The sequence below is a fragment of the Osmerus eperlanus genome, chromosome 3 (assembly GCF_963692335.1).
Source record: "Osmerus eperlanus chromosome 3, fOsmEpe2.1, whole genome shotgun sequence".
Taxonomy (NCBI): Eukaryota; Metazoa; Chordata; class Actinopteri; order Osmeriformes; family Osmeridae; genus Osmerus; species Osmerus eperlanus.
Genome location: NC_085020.1, coordinates 8005161 through 8021519, shown reverse-complemented (window position 1 = coordinate 8021519; position 16359 = coordinate 8005161). Strand labels below are relative to the sequence as shown.

General features: G+C 43.7%; 1 protein-coding gene across 1 annotated transcript in view; it reads right to left on the bottom strand.

Moving 5' to 3' along the window:
- Window positions 1-16359, bottom strand: part of lrp1bb (low density lipoprotein receptor-related protein 1Bb) — a 113685-nt gene that overhangs the window by 71146 nt on the left and 26180 nt on the right. The window contains exons 11-24 of the mRNA XM_062456230.1: window positions 16138-16281; window positions 14546-14782; window positions 14167-14347; window positions 12399-12618; window positions 12067-12256; window positions 10704-10826; window positions 10413-10553; window positions 9624-9749; window positions 8820-8936; window positions 5714-5794; window positions 5392-5562; window positions 4241-4423; window positions 1965-2165; window positions 323-568 (exon numbers count right to left, since the gene is read on the bottom strand). Of these exons, the coding sequence (XP_062312214.1) occupies window positions 323-568; window positions 1965-2165; window positions 4241-4423; window positions 5392-5562; window positions 5714-5794; window positions 8820-8936; window positions 9624-9749; window positions 10413-10553; window positions 10704-10826; window positions 12067-12256; window positions 12399-12618; window positions 14167-14347; window positions 14546-14782; window positions 16138-16281 (2361 nt within the window). The remainder of the gene's footprint in view (window positions 1-322; window positions 569-1964; window positions 2166-4240; window positions 4424-5391; window positions 5563-5713; window positions 5795-8819; window positions 8937-9623; window positions 9750-10412; window positions 10554-10703; window positions 10827-12066; window positions 12257-12398; window positions 12619-14166; window positions 14348-14545; window positions 14783-16137; window positions 16282-16359) is intronic.

Below are 16359 nucleotides of genomic sequence, written 5' to 3'. Positions count from 1 at the left end.
GTCTTTCCACTTTCTAAGAGCCAAACAACATGATGTAAAAAGTGGTTCCATATTTTCTCCCAGCCTTAACTAATCTACAGCTTCTAACGTGTACAAATCACAGTAAATAATGAAAGTTAACACCAAAGCAAAACACAGGAACTACATCGACATTTTGAATTTGTATCACACTGTACTGTCACTTATGTGATAACAGTATATCGTGACTTGCAGTACAGACCCCACCATAGGAGACCACGCAAGCACAGCAACACTCTGACACACTCACGCAAGCACATGCAAGAACACACGCATACACGCACGCCTCGTTGGCCCTCCTCACCTGTGCTATGGCAGCTGTCTCCATCCGGGCCCAGTCTCCAGCCTGGGTAGCAGGAGCACTTGACAGTTGTCTTGTACTGCTCACACACCTGACTACACCTCAGGTGACGGCTGCAGTAGTCCACCGCCTCGCATGTCCTGTTGTTGGAGTCCAGATGGAGGCCAGGGGGGCAGGAGCACTCCAACCCCTGCCCTGGGACCACCGTACACTGGTGGCTGCAGCCCCCCTTGCCCACCATACACTTATCTGGGAGTGGAGAGAGAGGAAAGGGCTTTTAAGATGCTCAAAAATGTAGCTGGGATGTAACCTAACTTGAATCTAAGACGCCCTACGCAGGTTTAGATGGATCTGATAAAGGGCAAGAGAAAGGGCAATGTGTACCGTTGAAAGGGCACAGATGCATACAGTAGGAGCGTCTAAATAAATCAACTACGTTTGAGTCTCTGTGCACATAAATAATTGCATGGATTAAAATGTGTTGTTTTTGGGAATCAAGCATAAGAATAACGCTGCCACTTTTGCTCTAAGCTACTAATGGCAAGTCAAGCATGCTGATGGAATGTTTTCGCTGCAAATACAACACACGTAAAGGTATTACATAATGAAAGACTTTCCTCAGCTCAGTTGGTCCTCTCTGCGATAGCCTGGGGGACAAGGCCTTTGTTACTATCAGAGCTTCAAAACTAAATCAGTCGAAAGTTGTGCGCTAGTCCTTTCCAAACTGATACAGAGGTGAAAAGAATCAGAATAAGTTTTTGAGTTCTGTCCATAGATCAGATAGAAAGTATTTTTCTCAGAGGCACCTGGTTCTTGTTAGAGGCACCCTTGGTCCAGATGAAAAAGCACACTGGTGAAAATGACACCGAACTGAGGTCTCTCTCTTTGCCATGATTAAGACCATCTTTCCTGGCAAAGACTAGAAAAGGATTGAATTCTCCCCAACAGGGGGGCCCAGCCGGTGGTGAGGGAGTGGGAGAGCGTTGCCACAGGTTACACTGGGGAGGGGGGGGTCGGAATGAGTCCTGCTGAGCTGGCTCAAATCAATCAGACCCTCAAGGTCTTGCTGTGTGACCTAATTGGCTATGAGCTGGCAGTGCAGTGTTGGCTCTTTCTGGGCAGTGATAACACACACACTCTGGGGCCCCACTAGCCCCCCGCGAGGGTTGGATAGCAACGCTAAGAAATGAACCTTCGTGTTTACACTGCTCACTCAAAGAGATTAGACGTCTATCGCGAGTCGCCGGAGACACTATTCCTTCCCTCTGATGGGTCTTGGACAAACAAGCCTACCTTTGCAATCATTGAGAAGTCGTTTCTTTTTATATGTTCTCTCTCTTTGCTCTCGGAATCAACACATGTTGGTGTCTCATCACGGCCAAAATGCTGTGGGAATTATAGCTATAACACAACCCCACAGGAAGAGGCACCTTTGACTTCCATGAGACTAAATAAAACAGTCGGTTAACAGTGATATACTGAGATAGCTCGGTCCCTAAACCACCTGTGCAGAGGCTTATAGTAGACAAAATTAATACTTCAAGAATTGCTGCACAGGAATATTTGATCAAATCTGATGAAAAACACAATGTTACAGGCTTGTAAGACGTCAGTGACATGGGTGTGGACCAGAAGGTATCCTTACCACAAACAGGCCCTTCATCTGATTGATCAGCACAGTCCACCTTTCCATCGCAGATCTTGTCAGGGGTGAGGCACATGTTGGTGTCGTTGGCACAGGGGTACTTGGGTGCCTTGCAGACAGCTGACTCACAAGACTCCTCATCTGATCGGTCCTCACAGTCAATATCCCCATCACACACCCAGCTCTTGGTGATGCACTTCCCTACAGAGACACAAAGCAGATATATATAAAGATAAGTTACACAGCCATCCAAAGCCAAATTGACTCGTCAGATGATTACAACAGCTGACGGATGTGAAGGAGTGAGCTGGTCACATAATGTAAGTACCCGTACAGCATTTGGCTGAGTCACCATGCATTCAAGCTTCAAACAGTACAAACTTGTTAACAATTTTCTTTAGGGAACCTGACAATAGGACATCCGGAACAGTATCACAATACAGTGAACACTCTGGAGGCCACAGTCCACACCACATGGTAATAGATTAGGCATGTTTTACATAATACCGAATCGTCAGGTTATCATTTGAATATTTAAAGGTCACATGACATGCTGTTTTTGGATGCTTTTATATAGGCCTTAGTGGTCCCCTAATACTGTATCTGAAGTCTCTTTCCCAAAATTAAGCCTTGGTGCAGAATTACAGCCACTACGAACAGTCCCACAATGAGCTTTCCTCAAGACGCGCTGTTTCTGTGTCTGTAGCTTTAAATGCTAATGAGGAGGAGAGGGGCGGCACCATGCGCTAATGTTTACAATGGATGTATAGTATCCCCTTTGCTGTAAAATGCCTCGAATTTGCACATTCTCATCTGATCACCCTGGTTTGGAGAGGTGCACACTCAGTCATTTCAATGAGGGGAAAGGCGGATATCGCGCGCGCCATAACACCAAAAGCAGAACGGTTATCCAAATAACAAAGAAGTGTACAACACTCACGTTACAGCATGTGTATTCACACACATACTTGATACTATCTACCTTTACATTAGCGACAGTAACTCAGCTGTTAGCTGCAGAGCTAATGTTACAGCCACATTCTAAGGGTAGCAAGCTAGGTAACCATATACAGTAAAGCATCACAATGTTAGTTAATTACTTGTCCGAGGTTTGTAGCTGGACCAAGGAGAGTTAGTACTGATCCTGCATTTAATTTCAGCAAGGCCAGCTTTGTATTGTCCCGAGTTGTGGAAACAGTTGTCACTGAAATGTTTGGCGCAGACATGCAAAACTTTGGGAAGTTGTGTCGGCGCATTTCCAGCGAAAATAAAATTTAACTACTGGTTGTGCAGAGACTCGGATGAAGGAACTAAAAAATACTATTTTTTTCATTTGTACATCCAAGCACTGAGCAACTGTTATGCTTCGTTTGTTTGCTCGCCATGATGTCTCTCCAGGAAAAAACGATATCGCACTTGCCCTTGCACGGTCGTAGCTCAGTTTGTCATGGGCGGGCCAGATTATCTGGGCGGGCAAAGCAGAGAGAGGGGAGGTAACCTTCCTCCTTGTGACGTCACAAGGAGGAGATTTTCAAACAGAGCAATTGAGCCTTCATTTTCTCAAAGGCGGAGAAGAACACCCAGGGCTTGGTTTACACCTATCGAAAATTCTAGCCACTGGGGGACCAAAGGCAGGTTAGGGGAACTCATATTAATGTTAAATAACCTCCTAAAGTGAAGTTTTCATGTCATGTGACCTTTAAATGGTAAACATAGATGTAGACATACAATTCTGAAAGTTTAGTTTAAAAATAAACACAGTGAAGAGGCATCAACAACAAGCACCGGCTTAGTTGTACAAGGTAAATTTCTCACTGCATGTGAAAATACACTGCAGATCAATACAGCCTTGTGATGCCAGCTCGCCATTAGAATTACAAGCATGCAGGTGGAACTTCTGCCGGAGATAGGAAGAACAGTCCCAAATGTGCTAGGATGTATCATCGTTAAAGCAGTCGGTCTTTGTCAGTTGCCTATACTGTAGGCATTACAAAGCCTTCCAAATTAAATCCCTTTCATGAAAAAAGGCCTGACGTGAATTGGAATGGATTCTCTCATTTGCACTTGGCATTTTCAACAATTTACATCAACCCCTGGGGGGGCTGCATACTACAAAATATGTATACAGTATAAACACGTTTATGGAAGGTATTTTAGCGTTTTGAAATCTCAGTTCGCTGTCAGTCCACAATCATTTCCTTGATGGACATAGGAACGCTTATGGTTCTGTGGGTTGGATGCAGAACTGACTCTTCGCCTCAGTCCTCCCCTCCTACCTGTGTCTTTGCAGGTGAACTTGGCCTTGGGGTCACACATCCTCTTGGTGCCCTCGCAAGCAACCTCGTCACTCCCGTCCTCACAGTCCTTGTCCCCGTCACACCTCCAACGCTCCGGGATGCAGGTTCCATCTGCGCGACAGTGGAACTCCTCCCCGCTGCACTCAATGACAGGGGGCAAAGCTGACAGACAGAAAACAAGAGCTCATTGTTATTCAGTTTCCACCTTCAAAACACATGCTTTCGGATTCATGGTAAAATCAGTGGGCAGACTATTAGCATCCTTATGTTCTTTAGAATCCCCCAAAATACAGACAGTTTTCGGACAGGAATCTAAAAGGGGTTGATTAAAAAGTCATTGTGGTGATCTGAGTGGCCATCTGTCTAAACAGGTTAGATACTGTGCTCACTTTGCTTAACCAAGCACGGTGTTGCCAAGAAAAATATTTTTACTTCTGAAAGACGTAACCTCTGTTCCTCAAATGTCAAAGATCACAAAGTATTTTCATAACAGTCATAGCCCATGCAGAGAGACTCCCCCAGGGGAGGAAGAAAAGGCAGACTGGGTAGAGAGGAACAGGCAGTAACATCCGGACGATGGTATGATGAATAGTTTCCTCATGCTAGTGACAAGCTACTGAACTGTGCCTATTTTCGGGGACGACCCAAGCTTTCTGAAGTAATTATAACAGATTCAAAGATTCAAATCCTGATGGTTGTTCTCTTGTGAACACAGAACAGATTACATCAGCTGGGCATGAGCGTGAGGAGTTAAGAACATTGGACCAGGCCAATTATCAGTTATTTTGAACTTGCCATTAGCATGGTAGTTTCTACACCAATGGCAAATTGAATGTTTGCTCACTGTTTTACTGTATGTGAACGACAGGAATATCAGAGCTTCAGAGAGATTTTACCGATATGATGCTAATATTACAGAATTCAATGGCCCCTTTGTATAATGTACTGTTGGTATCATAATGATACCAATGTTGCTTTATGACCATTGGCTTGTGAAAAAAAAATATTTAGTTCAGTTTGTGTTGCTTTTGGTTATGACTTTGCGTGCCTGCTGGGTATAGATTGATTCAGATGAAACATTATGACACAGATCTACACGGTACAGTGACATAACTTCCTCCTTTACTCACCAGCTCCAGAACCTCCACAGGTGGTGTTTTCGTCACTGAAGTCCCCACAGTCGTTGTCCCCATCACAGGACCAATGGTCTGGGATGCAGCGCCCACTAGAGCACTGGAACTGGGTGTTGGAGCAGGAATGGATACAGCCTACCTCATCACTGCCATCCCCACAGTCATCGTCTGGAAATGCAGCGACATTATTGAAAGAGATGTGAATAACAAGGAGTTACCTTGCTGTGTGGTAAGCCATAATGAGCATGCATGACACAATGTCTGGTCTGATGCCACATATGAGACACTAACGGTTGCTCCAAACAGGTATTTGACATACCTGAGTCACAATGCCACTTCACACTGATGCATCTTCCATTAGAACAGCTGAACTGGGTGAGGGGCTCACAGGTCGGGAAGGCTGAAATTATCATAACAAAGAGACAGATAATTCTCCACAGAGTTCTTAATCAAATTTAAAAAACATTAAACAGATACAAGTGTGCAGATCCAATACACGATATTGAGATTTGCTGTACTATATATCAGTTTGTAAAACCTCTCAAGTCTTGAGTCTGTTAATGCATGAAAATGATTTTTTTGTTCTTTTTTGCTTCAATCTCTGGTTTTAAATATTTGAGCATGTTGCAGCCTAAGATGTGTTCTCCTGCAACTTAATGAGAAATATCTCTACACCAAAGTCAAGTTATGCTAAACACATGGAAATGTATGGAAATTAACTTAACAATATGGTAATATTCAAGGTGTTGCATGCAAAGTGTAGCACTTGTAAATGACACATCTGAAATCCCATGCCCCTTCTGGACAGGGCATTATGTTTGGGAAAATAATAATTCTGTGTGTGTTCTGCTTTGGTACTGTATATGTCACACTACAGGTCTGATTTTCGCCTCTAATGATAAAATATACTCTTTCAGTTTACTACTAGATGGAATGATTACATTTATTCATTTAGCAGACTCTTTTTTATCCAAAGCGACTTCCAATGAAGAAGGACTATAATGGATTAGAATGGATTAGAAAGATTAGAATGAAGAAGGACTATAATGGATGAATTGCAGACCTAAACAAAACACAAAATCCAACTAAAGAGATAAATTGAAACAAAATACGTTGCACTGGGTCCGTTCAACTAATGTACACTGCTATACACACCTCTGCAGAAAAGCTTTAATCAGTGCCAACGGCCGCGTAACTGAAGCAACAGCAGCCACCAGTATGTCCATTTGGAGCTTAGCACCATAGCATAACGTGTAGAAAAAATAAAAATAAATAATAGCAAAACAATAGAGGGAGTCAGGTGGCAGAGCGGTTAGGGATGCGGGCTTGTAATCAGAAGGTTGCCAGTTCGATTCCCGGCCGTGCCAGATGACGTTGTGTCCTTGGGCAAGGCACTTCACCCTACTTGCCTCGGGGGAATGTCCCTGTACTTACTGTAAGTCGCTCTGGATAAGAGCGTCTGCTAAAATGACTAAAAATGTAAATGTAAAACACACTTTGGCTTTGACAGACAGCCACCACGCAAGCTGCTGAAAACAAATTAACACCTCTGTAATTAGCCAACATCTGCTCGTTAATTCTTACAGGGTGGTCAAGGAGATGCCATGCAATGCCTCTTTTTAACTACCATTAGAAATGGAGAAACATCACGCACACCAAGTGAGACTACTGAAGCAAATGCAGTCAACCACTGTTTACATTTCATGATTAGTATAATTCCACTCTGCCTAGTTTTTGAGAAGCATTTTCTTCAATATTAATCAATGGACTCCAAGAGCTTTATTGACTTTGGTTTGAACTCCACAACTACATTTTAATTGACTTTGGGATCCCTTCTGCTTAGTCTACCTTGGGCGTTTGCAAGGACATACCGCATGTTTATCAAGCAAGCATTTTGCATAGCGTACTCAAAGGAATGTCATCTCACCAACAGCATCCGAGTTTAACATTCATTTAAAATAAATACCAACAGTCATAAATAATAGCAGTTCCGACTCAACCGAAATCTTGGCTTAACATGCAGTTTGACAACTACTTAACTTCTGACAAACAAAATTCGAATTGGCATCAATCTCCAAGGCAGCCACCACCAGAGCTTCAGGTGTTTTAAACACCCCCTGAAACCACCGCTGAGGTGGAGAGAACTGTGCTGCCGGAGATGCACACTGGAACTCCTACAGAGAAGTACTGCCTGAGGAGCCCCAGACAACGGCATGGGAGAGAATATGTTCTGCCGCTCAGCTTGATTATGATTGAATGAAGCCGAGCATGAACTTTAATTACTGCTTACACCCTGGCTGTTTGTGACTGTGTACTGAGGCAGCTTAAGACTCACAAAGGGAGACTGGGAACGATATAGCACTATACAGCGTTTCTCAAAGATCACAGACAGCAATGAGGCGTCTTTGCCGCAGTGAAGGAGGAGGATTCAGAAACATTTGAGATGGGTTTTTTTTCTTGTTTTTTTTTCTTGATTTATTTATGTTTTGATCCATCAAATGCATCTGTATTTAAAAGGGAACAAAAATGAGCTGCAAGTTTGAAACTGAGGTGCGATTGCAAACATTGTGTTGCTCAGTGGTGGAGCATTTGACAGCGGATCAAGAGGTTGCAGGTTCAATGCACTCCCCTGTATGCCACTTTAAATACAAAGTCTGCCAAATGAATACATCATACGTTATTTTTATTTGCATAATAAAAGTAGAAGCTATCTTACTGTAATGCCATGATATGAAGAACACAATAAAAAACGGTCAAGCAAGGCTACAACCCACCTTAAAGTACAATCATGGTTGCATAATACTGCTGAGACCATCTGATTCAGCATCTGAACATAATGCAGCAAGATGTACAGTACCACCCTTTAAACCTGCTAGTGTCTGTAAGTGAATGCCCAGCCCTGGCCCAAAGGAGAGTCGTTCCATTCAATTATTCAACTACTTAAACTCACTTCTCACTCAAAAAGCTATGCATTTATAAGACGATCAAAATATTCTGGGACCATTAAAATATAAAGCAGCGCTCAGAGATTTTCTGTCTTGAAAAATATATTCTGGAGATAGAATGTAGTGCTTCAAACATCAGCCTTGTGATTCAAAGGAATATCTGAATGGACAAGAACAAAAAAATGAAACAAAAAAAATCTAATAACAACCACTTCTTCTCACCAGGAGGTATATTTGCAATGCTTTCAAGCACCTTTGGAGTAGCTGGGTCATTTTATAGAGGGTTCAATTTTCACAGAACACTTTCAAAGAGCTACCTCCAGTGCTGGGCTATTTCCTGTAAAGTGTGCCTAGACTTGGCTATGGGGTTTCACAATACTTTCACATAAACTTTCATCATGCACGTTGGCCAAAACAATTAAAAGGGCTTGTGAAAGCAATAGATGGACAAAATAAGAGATATACACAACAGAAACTCACTGCATGAGTAGGTCTCATCTGACATGTCTCCACAGTCATCGTCACGGTCACAGTGCCAGGCCTGGGGTATGCAGCGCCCATTCCGACAGGAGAATTGGTTGGGCTGGCAGGGCTGGGCTGAGACAGAGAACGAGTAAGGACTTGTAATTCCCTCACGTGCGCACAAACGCCCCACGACATGAACAACCTGTAAACAATCCCTCCATCCCACGTTCAGTATCGTCATGGCAATGCTGCCTGCCACGAGCATAAAGGCCATCGTTCAATCGCACTGTTTCGAGCGTATGTGAAGTCCAGAGGAAACGCGTTGAGCCCTTCGATGAACCCCCTCCCAGTGACACGCAGGCATAGACAGCCCACTAGTGATCTGTTAGTGGCATGTAACATGCATGTCAATCAGATGACAAGGCAACATTTATCATCCCCTGTAACCCTCATTGATTGATCAATGAGGGAGAAGCATCCCAGGCAACATTTTACCGTAGGTGTTAGAAGGAAAAGAATAAAACAGGGTCTGGTATACAGTAAGTGATTCTGACACTAACTCAATAGCAGGGAAAGTTGCCTCCTGAGAGTGCTAAAGTTCTTTGATTCGAGAGAGTGCTTCCACATGATGAGATTGATCCCCTTGTACCTAAACTGTGTAAGACATCTCTACGAATGAAGACTACACGGTATGCCGTTGGGCACTTTGATGTGCTGAGGGCCAATGGCAGCAAAAACAATTCAAGAGAGAACTTTTACAATAACACAGCACAGGGGTAAAGGCAGATATATTACATACAGCATGGTTATCGATGCTACCTGAACATGTGAAGTTGGACTCATCTTCATTGCTGCCACAGTCATTGGTTCCATCACAAAGCCATCTTTTAGGAATACAGCGATTGTTGTTGCACTTGAAGTGGTCAATGGGACAGCTATGGTTGTCTATAGCAAAAACAAATATAAACCAATTACGTAGAACAATGACAGACATATATATTTTTTTGAGCATTATGATACAGTTTATTTATTTGGAGTAAAATGTTTTATTTCTTTATTTGTTTTCCCCTGATAAAAATCTTGGGAAGCAACCATACACAATAAAAGCAGAAATATTGAGCAATGAATCAAAATATGGCACAAACCTAGTTAGGAGATCATTAAACTATATGACATCCCAGCAGAGCGGGTAATTGATTTAGCAATTCTGATCATTTTGGCAGAGGATTGTATTATAGTATTTTTCATGGTGAAAAATGAGTCAGCATTCAGGCGTCTAACATGGTGTTTATCGTATCGATTCACTCAAGAGCAAATTCACTTCTTAGAGTTTGATAGGACAAGAATGGGAAGGAGAGATATTATTCACCAGCTTTGTAACAGTGACATTTTGTTGTGACAATAAAACTTGATTGTGAGAAGAGATGTAACTCGAAGAGATGTAACTCGGTGTCACAAAACTAGAGCTTGTTTGCAAAGTTTCCTTCTGTCTTTTGTGTGTGTTATTGTGCGAGCATATGTGGATGTGTGTGTGTCTGTGTGTGTGCATGCATGTGTGTGTGTGTGTGTGTGTGTGTGTGTGTGGATGTGTGAGAGCCAGTTACTCACAGCAGCTATGAGCTTCCTCGTCACTCCCATCCAGACAGTCATCATCCCCATCACACCTCCATGACCCCCGTATGCAGCGCTGATTACGACACTGAAACTCATCACTCTTACATTTCTGGGGTTCCGCCCCTCCTGTAGAGGCTTCATAGAACAATGCACAAGGTGGACAGATTGCAGTGGGATTGCTATGATTAATAAAATATAGCATTTTGCCTGTTCCCTTACAAAGGATTTCCTATTATGTTAATGTTCAAAACTTCAATTCCGAAATCTCCCCTATGAATGTCCTACCTGCACATGTGACATTGTTCATATCCAGGACCTGGTTGTCAGCACAGGCACACACTCTGCCTTCTGGGATGGCCAGGCACAGGGTACTACATCCCCCATAATTCACCCTGCATGCATTGTCACCTGGAAGTATCATCAACATTTCATGTAAATTCACCTACATTTTGGTCTGAGTCTAGCAGGTTGTTTTGTCTATCCTTTCTCTCAACACAGGAGCATAGATCAAACATGTGAACATGAAATATATACAGTATTCAATTAATAAATTAAAATCCTGGTCTGAAGAATGTTCCAGGTGCATGCCACATCATCATTTTCACATGTCAAATGAATTATTGGCCACAGTGTTCAGAAGGTTCTTTTGACATTGTTATCCCTTAGGAGGAATTATTTATCTTTAGGACAAAGCCTACTTCTCTCAGGGGAGGAATGGAAACTAATATACTTTTTGTGAAGAAACTGTCACTTATAAAGTTGAGGCATGGAGAGTATTGTCGGTTTTATTTAGTGTAAGGTCCAAAGGCATTGCCTGAGCCAATGAGATAAAGCCCTGTGTTTTGTGAAAGCCAATCAGCAATATCTCAGAGGATGAGCCGGCCAATTAATCTCATTGGTGACATGAGGATGGAAGAAGGGCTAGCTATTGTTTGCCACGAGCCGGGAACTCTATGGAGGCTTTACTATGGAGGCAGCTATTTCCATGCATCCTACCTATGTCAAATTACTGCTACACTCAGAAATAATGTCTCTGATGAAAGCAAAATGATGGCCAACCCTGACACACTGAGCCACAAAGGGGGCCTCATCTTCTTCCATTGTTCACAATGTGGCTGCAAAGCATCTCCAACTGTATGCTTTTGTAATTGGACGGCCATAGTTTCCCTCTTCTCCGTCTCTGCTCACACAGCAGAGTCAAAACACTGCTTTACTGGCATTCTGCACGATAACAAGCCGAGCTCCTGCTGTGAGGCCCTACCGTTCTCCTCTGCCAACCATGCACATCCTGCACTGCCTGCTATCCATTCATCTGTGACTTCTAACAGCATGAATCCATCATCATTCACCACAACACTGTGTAGAGTCACTCCTTCATTTCATAGAGTGGAGCTCCCTGTAACGTTGCTGTCACTATGAATCAGGGTAACAGCTGTGGAAGAAGAATCCTATCCTGTAAACTGTATACGGTGAGTTGGCTAGTACCCTTACAACTCTGTAGGAAAAAAAACAACTGTAATTACACTAATAACTACATTAGCATCACATGGAGTTATCTTACACTCTAGCGAAATGCTTTTTAGCGTATTAAAGCAAGCGCCAACTCTCCATCTGATGGAAGTAGCAATAAGTGTCTATGTAACCCTACCTTGCTGGCTATGGGCATCATACACGCGGAGTCCGAAGAGGGGCGGTCTCTCGCTCCTCAGCAGGGTGACGTCCCCTGAGGAGAGATCCAGCTGGAAGACAGAGGCGTTCATGTACTCAGTCCAGAAGATGGAGTGACGGTAGTGAGAGATGCCAAACGGGTGGTTGAGTTCTTTGCCGTTGTGCACAACCTGGAGGTTAAAGAAGAAAGAACAGTGTGAAGTGAGCAACAGAGAGGGCAAGTCAGGGGAGGAATATGTCCGGACAAGGGCTCCAGTTTGAGCACACACAGTAGGGTACTCTGTTTCGAACACAACGTTTACTGCCACTTACTGTTCGTCCAGTGCCGTTGAGATGGATCTTTTCAATGTGATCGTAGTAGGCATCGCACCAGTACATGGTGCTGGTGCCGTGATCCAGAGTCAGGCCGTTGGGCCAGAGCATGTTAGATGTGACGAAGATGCGTCTGTTGGAGCCGTCCATCCAGGCTCTCTCGATCCTCCCTATGCTGTCATTGACCTCGTCCTCTTCCCAGTCTGTCCAGTACATCCAACTACGGACACACAAATAATATGCGATGGTGACAGTTGTAAAAAAAAAAGAAACTCTGTCATCTATCGAAATCTACCAAAAATGATCCAAATCCAAAAATCTGCGAAACTTGGTAACAGAAGATGCTTTCGACGTCTAAACAGCTAAAGGTTGCTTGGATCAACCAGAGAAGCAGCTTGCCTGTCCGTTCAGGGTAGACTGAGCTTTCTTTAAGTCAGACTGCTACAGTATTCTCTGTGGAACCGTGGTATTTGAAAAGCGATTGGGTCAACGATTTGACATGATCTGGACTCTGGTAAGCATGCTTAAGGGATTTGTAGTGTCTAAGCATCACTGACTGGCCTGCAATCCTCCTTTGTCTCATCAATGATGGACGATCTGTTACATGAATGGTACATAAAACAGAATGTGATAGAGGATGAATCAAGCTTTTTGTGTCTCCGCAAGTCATCTCCATGACCCCCCTGAATAATTCAAGACGCAAGCAAATCACACAAACCAGCCTTACAAACACACACACACACACACACACACACTCACACACACACAGAGACAAAAAACGTCCTTAGTTTAAGCAGCACAAAAGAACCAAGACAGTGCAGTCATGTGTCCCTGTTTGTAACACTGATGTTTCAGGACAGAGTAGAGAAGACGAGGGAAGTGTGAGTGTTATTATGACAACACAGACTGGAGCTGACATGCAGAGAGAGAAAAATACTGTGTGGCGAACAGTATAAGAGTATAAGAGACCAGTCGGGAGGCACTTTTCTGTCACCTGTGGAGTCCCTTCCTGCTGGTGAGATTAACATCCCTGGGCCACCTGATGAATCAACGATTTTCACTGACAACCTCGAAACTCAATTAGAATATTTTGTTCTAACTGCCAGGTGGAAGGTCAATGTAAAGGTGATAACAGAATAAATTAAACCCACTGATAGTGGGGAAAAAATTATCATTTTAGTCAGGCGGGTGTCATTTATTTCCAGCAGGAAATGTCATAGCATGGTGCATGGCTGGCATAAGATTTGCTGTGATTCTCTGCAGATCCAGACTTCCCACAGTTATCCAAGAGCAAGACCCAGCACTCTTTATAGATCACGACCATCACTTCATCTCTACAGTTTGAATCAATTTTTCGCATTCTAACTGCGAGTGGGTGGGTGTTTGTGTACTAGCATGTGTGAATACAGTTTTCAGCTGTCATTATGGACTGGAGAATAAATGTCCTGTGTGCTTTGCTTTCTAAAGCACACATTTTCTCCTGAATCAAAATCAAATTTGAGCACATCGATTGACACAACAGTGAAGGTCAGTGGTCTCATCTAAAACTAAAACATACTGCATGTATTTATATCAACAACACACACTGGATGGAAACTATATTGCTCACTGAGATTTCCGGCAGTTGTTTTGAATCACCTCACAAAATCCTAAAGACATCACATACAGAACCGGAGAAGAGTACAGTTGCCTTCCACAAAGTTTCTGTCTGTTAGTTTTTCCTTTTCTCAATTCCTGGTCTGTTCTCATCCAATAGTAGGGAGCTCACCTATTCAGTGGGTCCACAACGATGGCCCTGGGGTGGGACATGTCCCCTTCTAGAAGCGTCTTCCTGGTCTGGGAAGCTTGCTCTAGTCTGGCCACACTGATGGTCTTCCTGTATCCGTCATTCGTCCAGTAAAGGTTATTTCCGATCCAGTCCACAGAGATTCCCTCCACGTTGTCAAGATCTACCAAAAGGAGACAAATGTTAGCCTTGACTACCTACTTACAATTTATTTATCACTATCCCTGTTGTCTGGCACTGCTATTCAGATGCCAATTGCAAATATCAAGTTGTTTCTATGCAATAAAGGGAAGCAGTCCTAAAGTCAAATCCATATTCAGAATCCATCCACTGTCAGAATAACAAACTAGTGATAGCCTACCATCTTTTAGTATTGTTTCCCGACTGTTCCCATCGATCCTTTGCCGGCCGATCAGAAAACTGGTGGTGTCAGCAAAGTATATGTGTCCGGACTCGGCGTGGTAGTCGATGGCCCGGGGGTTGACCAAGTCCTCGATGGGAACCATGTGCTCGTCGCTGGACTTAACGTTCATGTCCAGGCCTCGGATGACACCTGGGCGTCCCTTACCGTAGAACAGGAAGAGATCGTTTTTGGGTTCTAAACGGCAGAAAGAGGAAACAATCTTTACTTTTATTGGCAACTAATTGGTCTAATTCATTAAAGCATTAAACCCTCTTCCTGGCTGCATTGTTCTTATCTGAGAGCCAGGGCATGGGCCATCTGGCCATTTACCTTAATGGAGCTGGTTATCACTGCCAATGACTATACTGCGCCCCCTCAATCAAAGTTCTCTTTTAAACTGCCATTGCAGCGGAGGAGGTCAAAATGCTATTCTATTCAAAAAATTCCAGAGACAAGGCTAATTCTTCCTTTCAATCCTCGACTCTAGACTCATCCTAGACTTCCCTGCACATACAGATATGTACATACAGATATGTGTAGGGAAAGCAGCCAGGCCCATCAGTCAGTCACTCAGGGACTCTGAAGTTCTGTGTCATGGAACCCCTGGGAACGTTGGGCAGAAAGCAGGGGAAGGACGAGGGGAAGGACTGGGGTCTGTGGTAAGAGAAGCAGACCCCTACTCACTCTCTGCCTCTACCCAGGAGACTCTGTTAGTGGGGATAGGAAGGACCACACATGCGTCACTTCAATTTATCATCCTGTGAGGGGAAGCCTGGCTACCCAGGAGACAATTAAGCATTGTATGAGCCCCAGATATCAAACCCCACCGTGACTGCAGCATGAAGAAGCACTACCATTTAGCACTGAATCTCATTAGGCTGAGAGAGAAGAAAAGAGGAGCGATGGTGGGTGGAGAGAGAGAGAGAGATAGAGACAGAGTGAGGGAGAGAGAGAGAACGAGAGCGCTGGTGTCATCAGAACATCTCGAAAGAGGGGTATAAATCAAATGTGCCGCGTGAACCGCCCGGCGCTTCGTTACACCGATCGAAATGTGGTGGACCTCTGATTGTGTCATCAATTTGATCCTCTGCTTTTATTGTCAACTACACAATGTCCATGGATTGATCAGGCAAGCCAACAAATGCAGACAAACTTAAAACTTAATTAGGGCTATAATGAATCAAGGCTATGACAGCTCGATGGCGGAATGTCATTTTCAAATGGGCCAGTGTCAGCCTGTGTTCATCTTCATCACTGTCTGTTGGAGACAAGGGGCAAAGTGATTTGATCCTCACCATATGTATTTAGTGAATATACATAAGCCTACCATATTACCAGAAATACTAATGTTCTCCTCTTACTTGCACAAATCTCATTCGCCTCAAGTCTTTTCAACTGAGCACGAACAATAAATGAACAATAGATCCAACTAGCATGATGATTAGCATCATGAGAATCGCCCACAAAAGGACAGCCAGTCGTGAATTAGCGTGTGCCGGTGTTGACGAACATGACAGGAGAGGACGTTGAGATGACGAATGTATACTGACTTTTGCACGACTGTCCATCACTCCCCAGACTAAACCCTGTACGACAGCGGCAGGTCCTGGACTTGTAGCTGCCACTCAGCAGGCATATGTGAGAGCACCCGCCAGGCTTCCCATAAGGGTCCGTCTCACAGGCGTGACTCCTCACTGGACAAGGGAGCGATAGAAACAAGAAGGAACATCCATTATCGACTGGTAAAAAAAAACATGTCCTCAGCTGCTCTC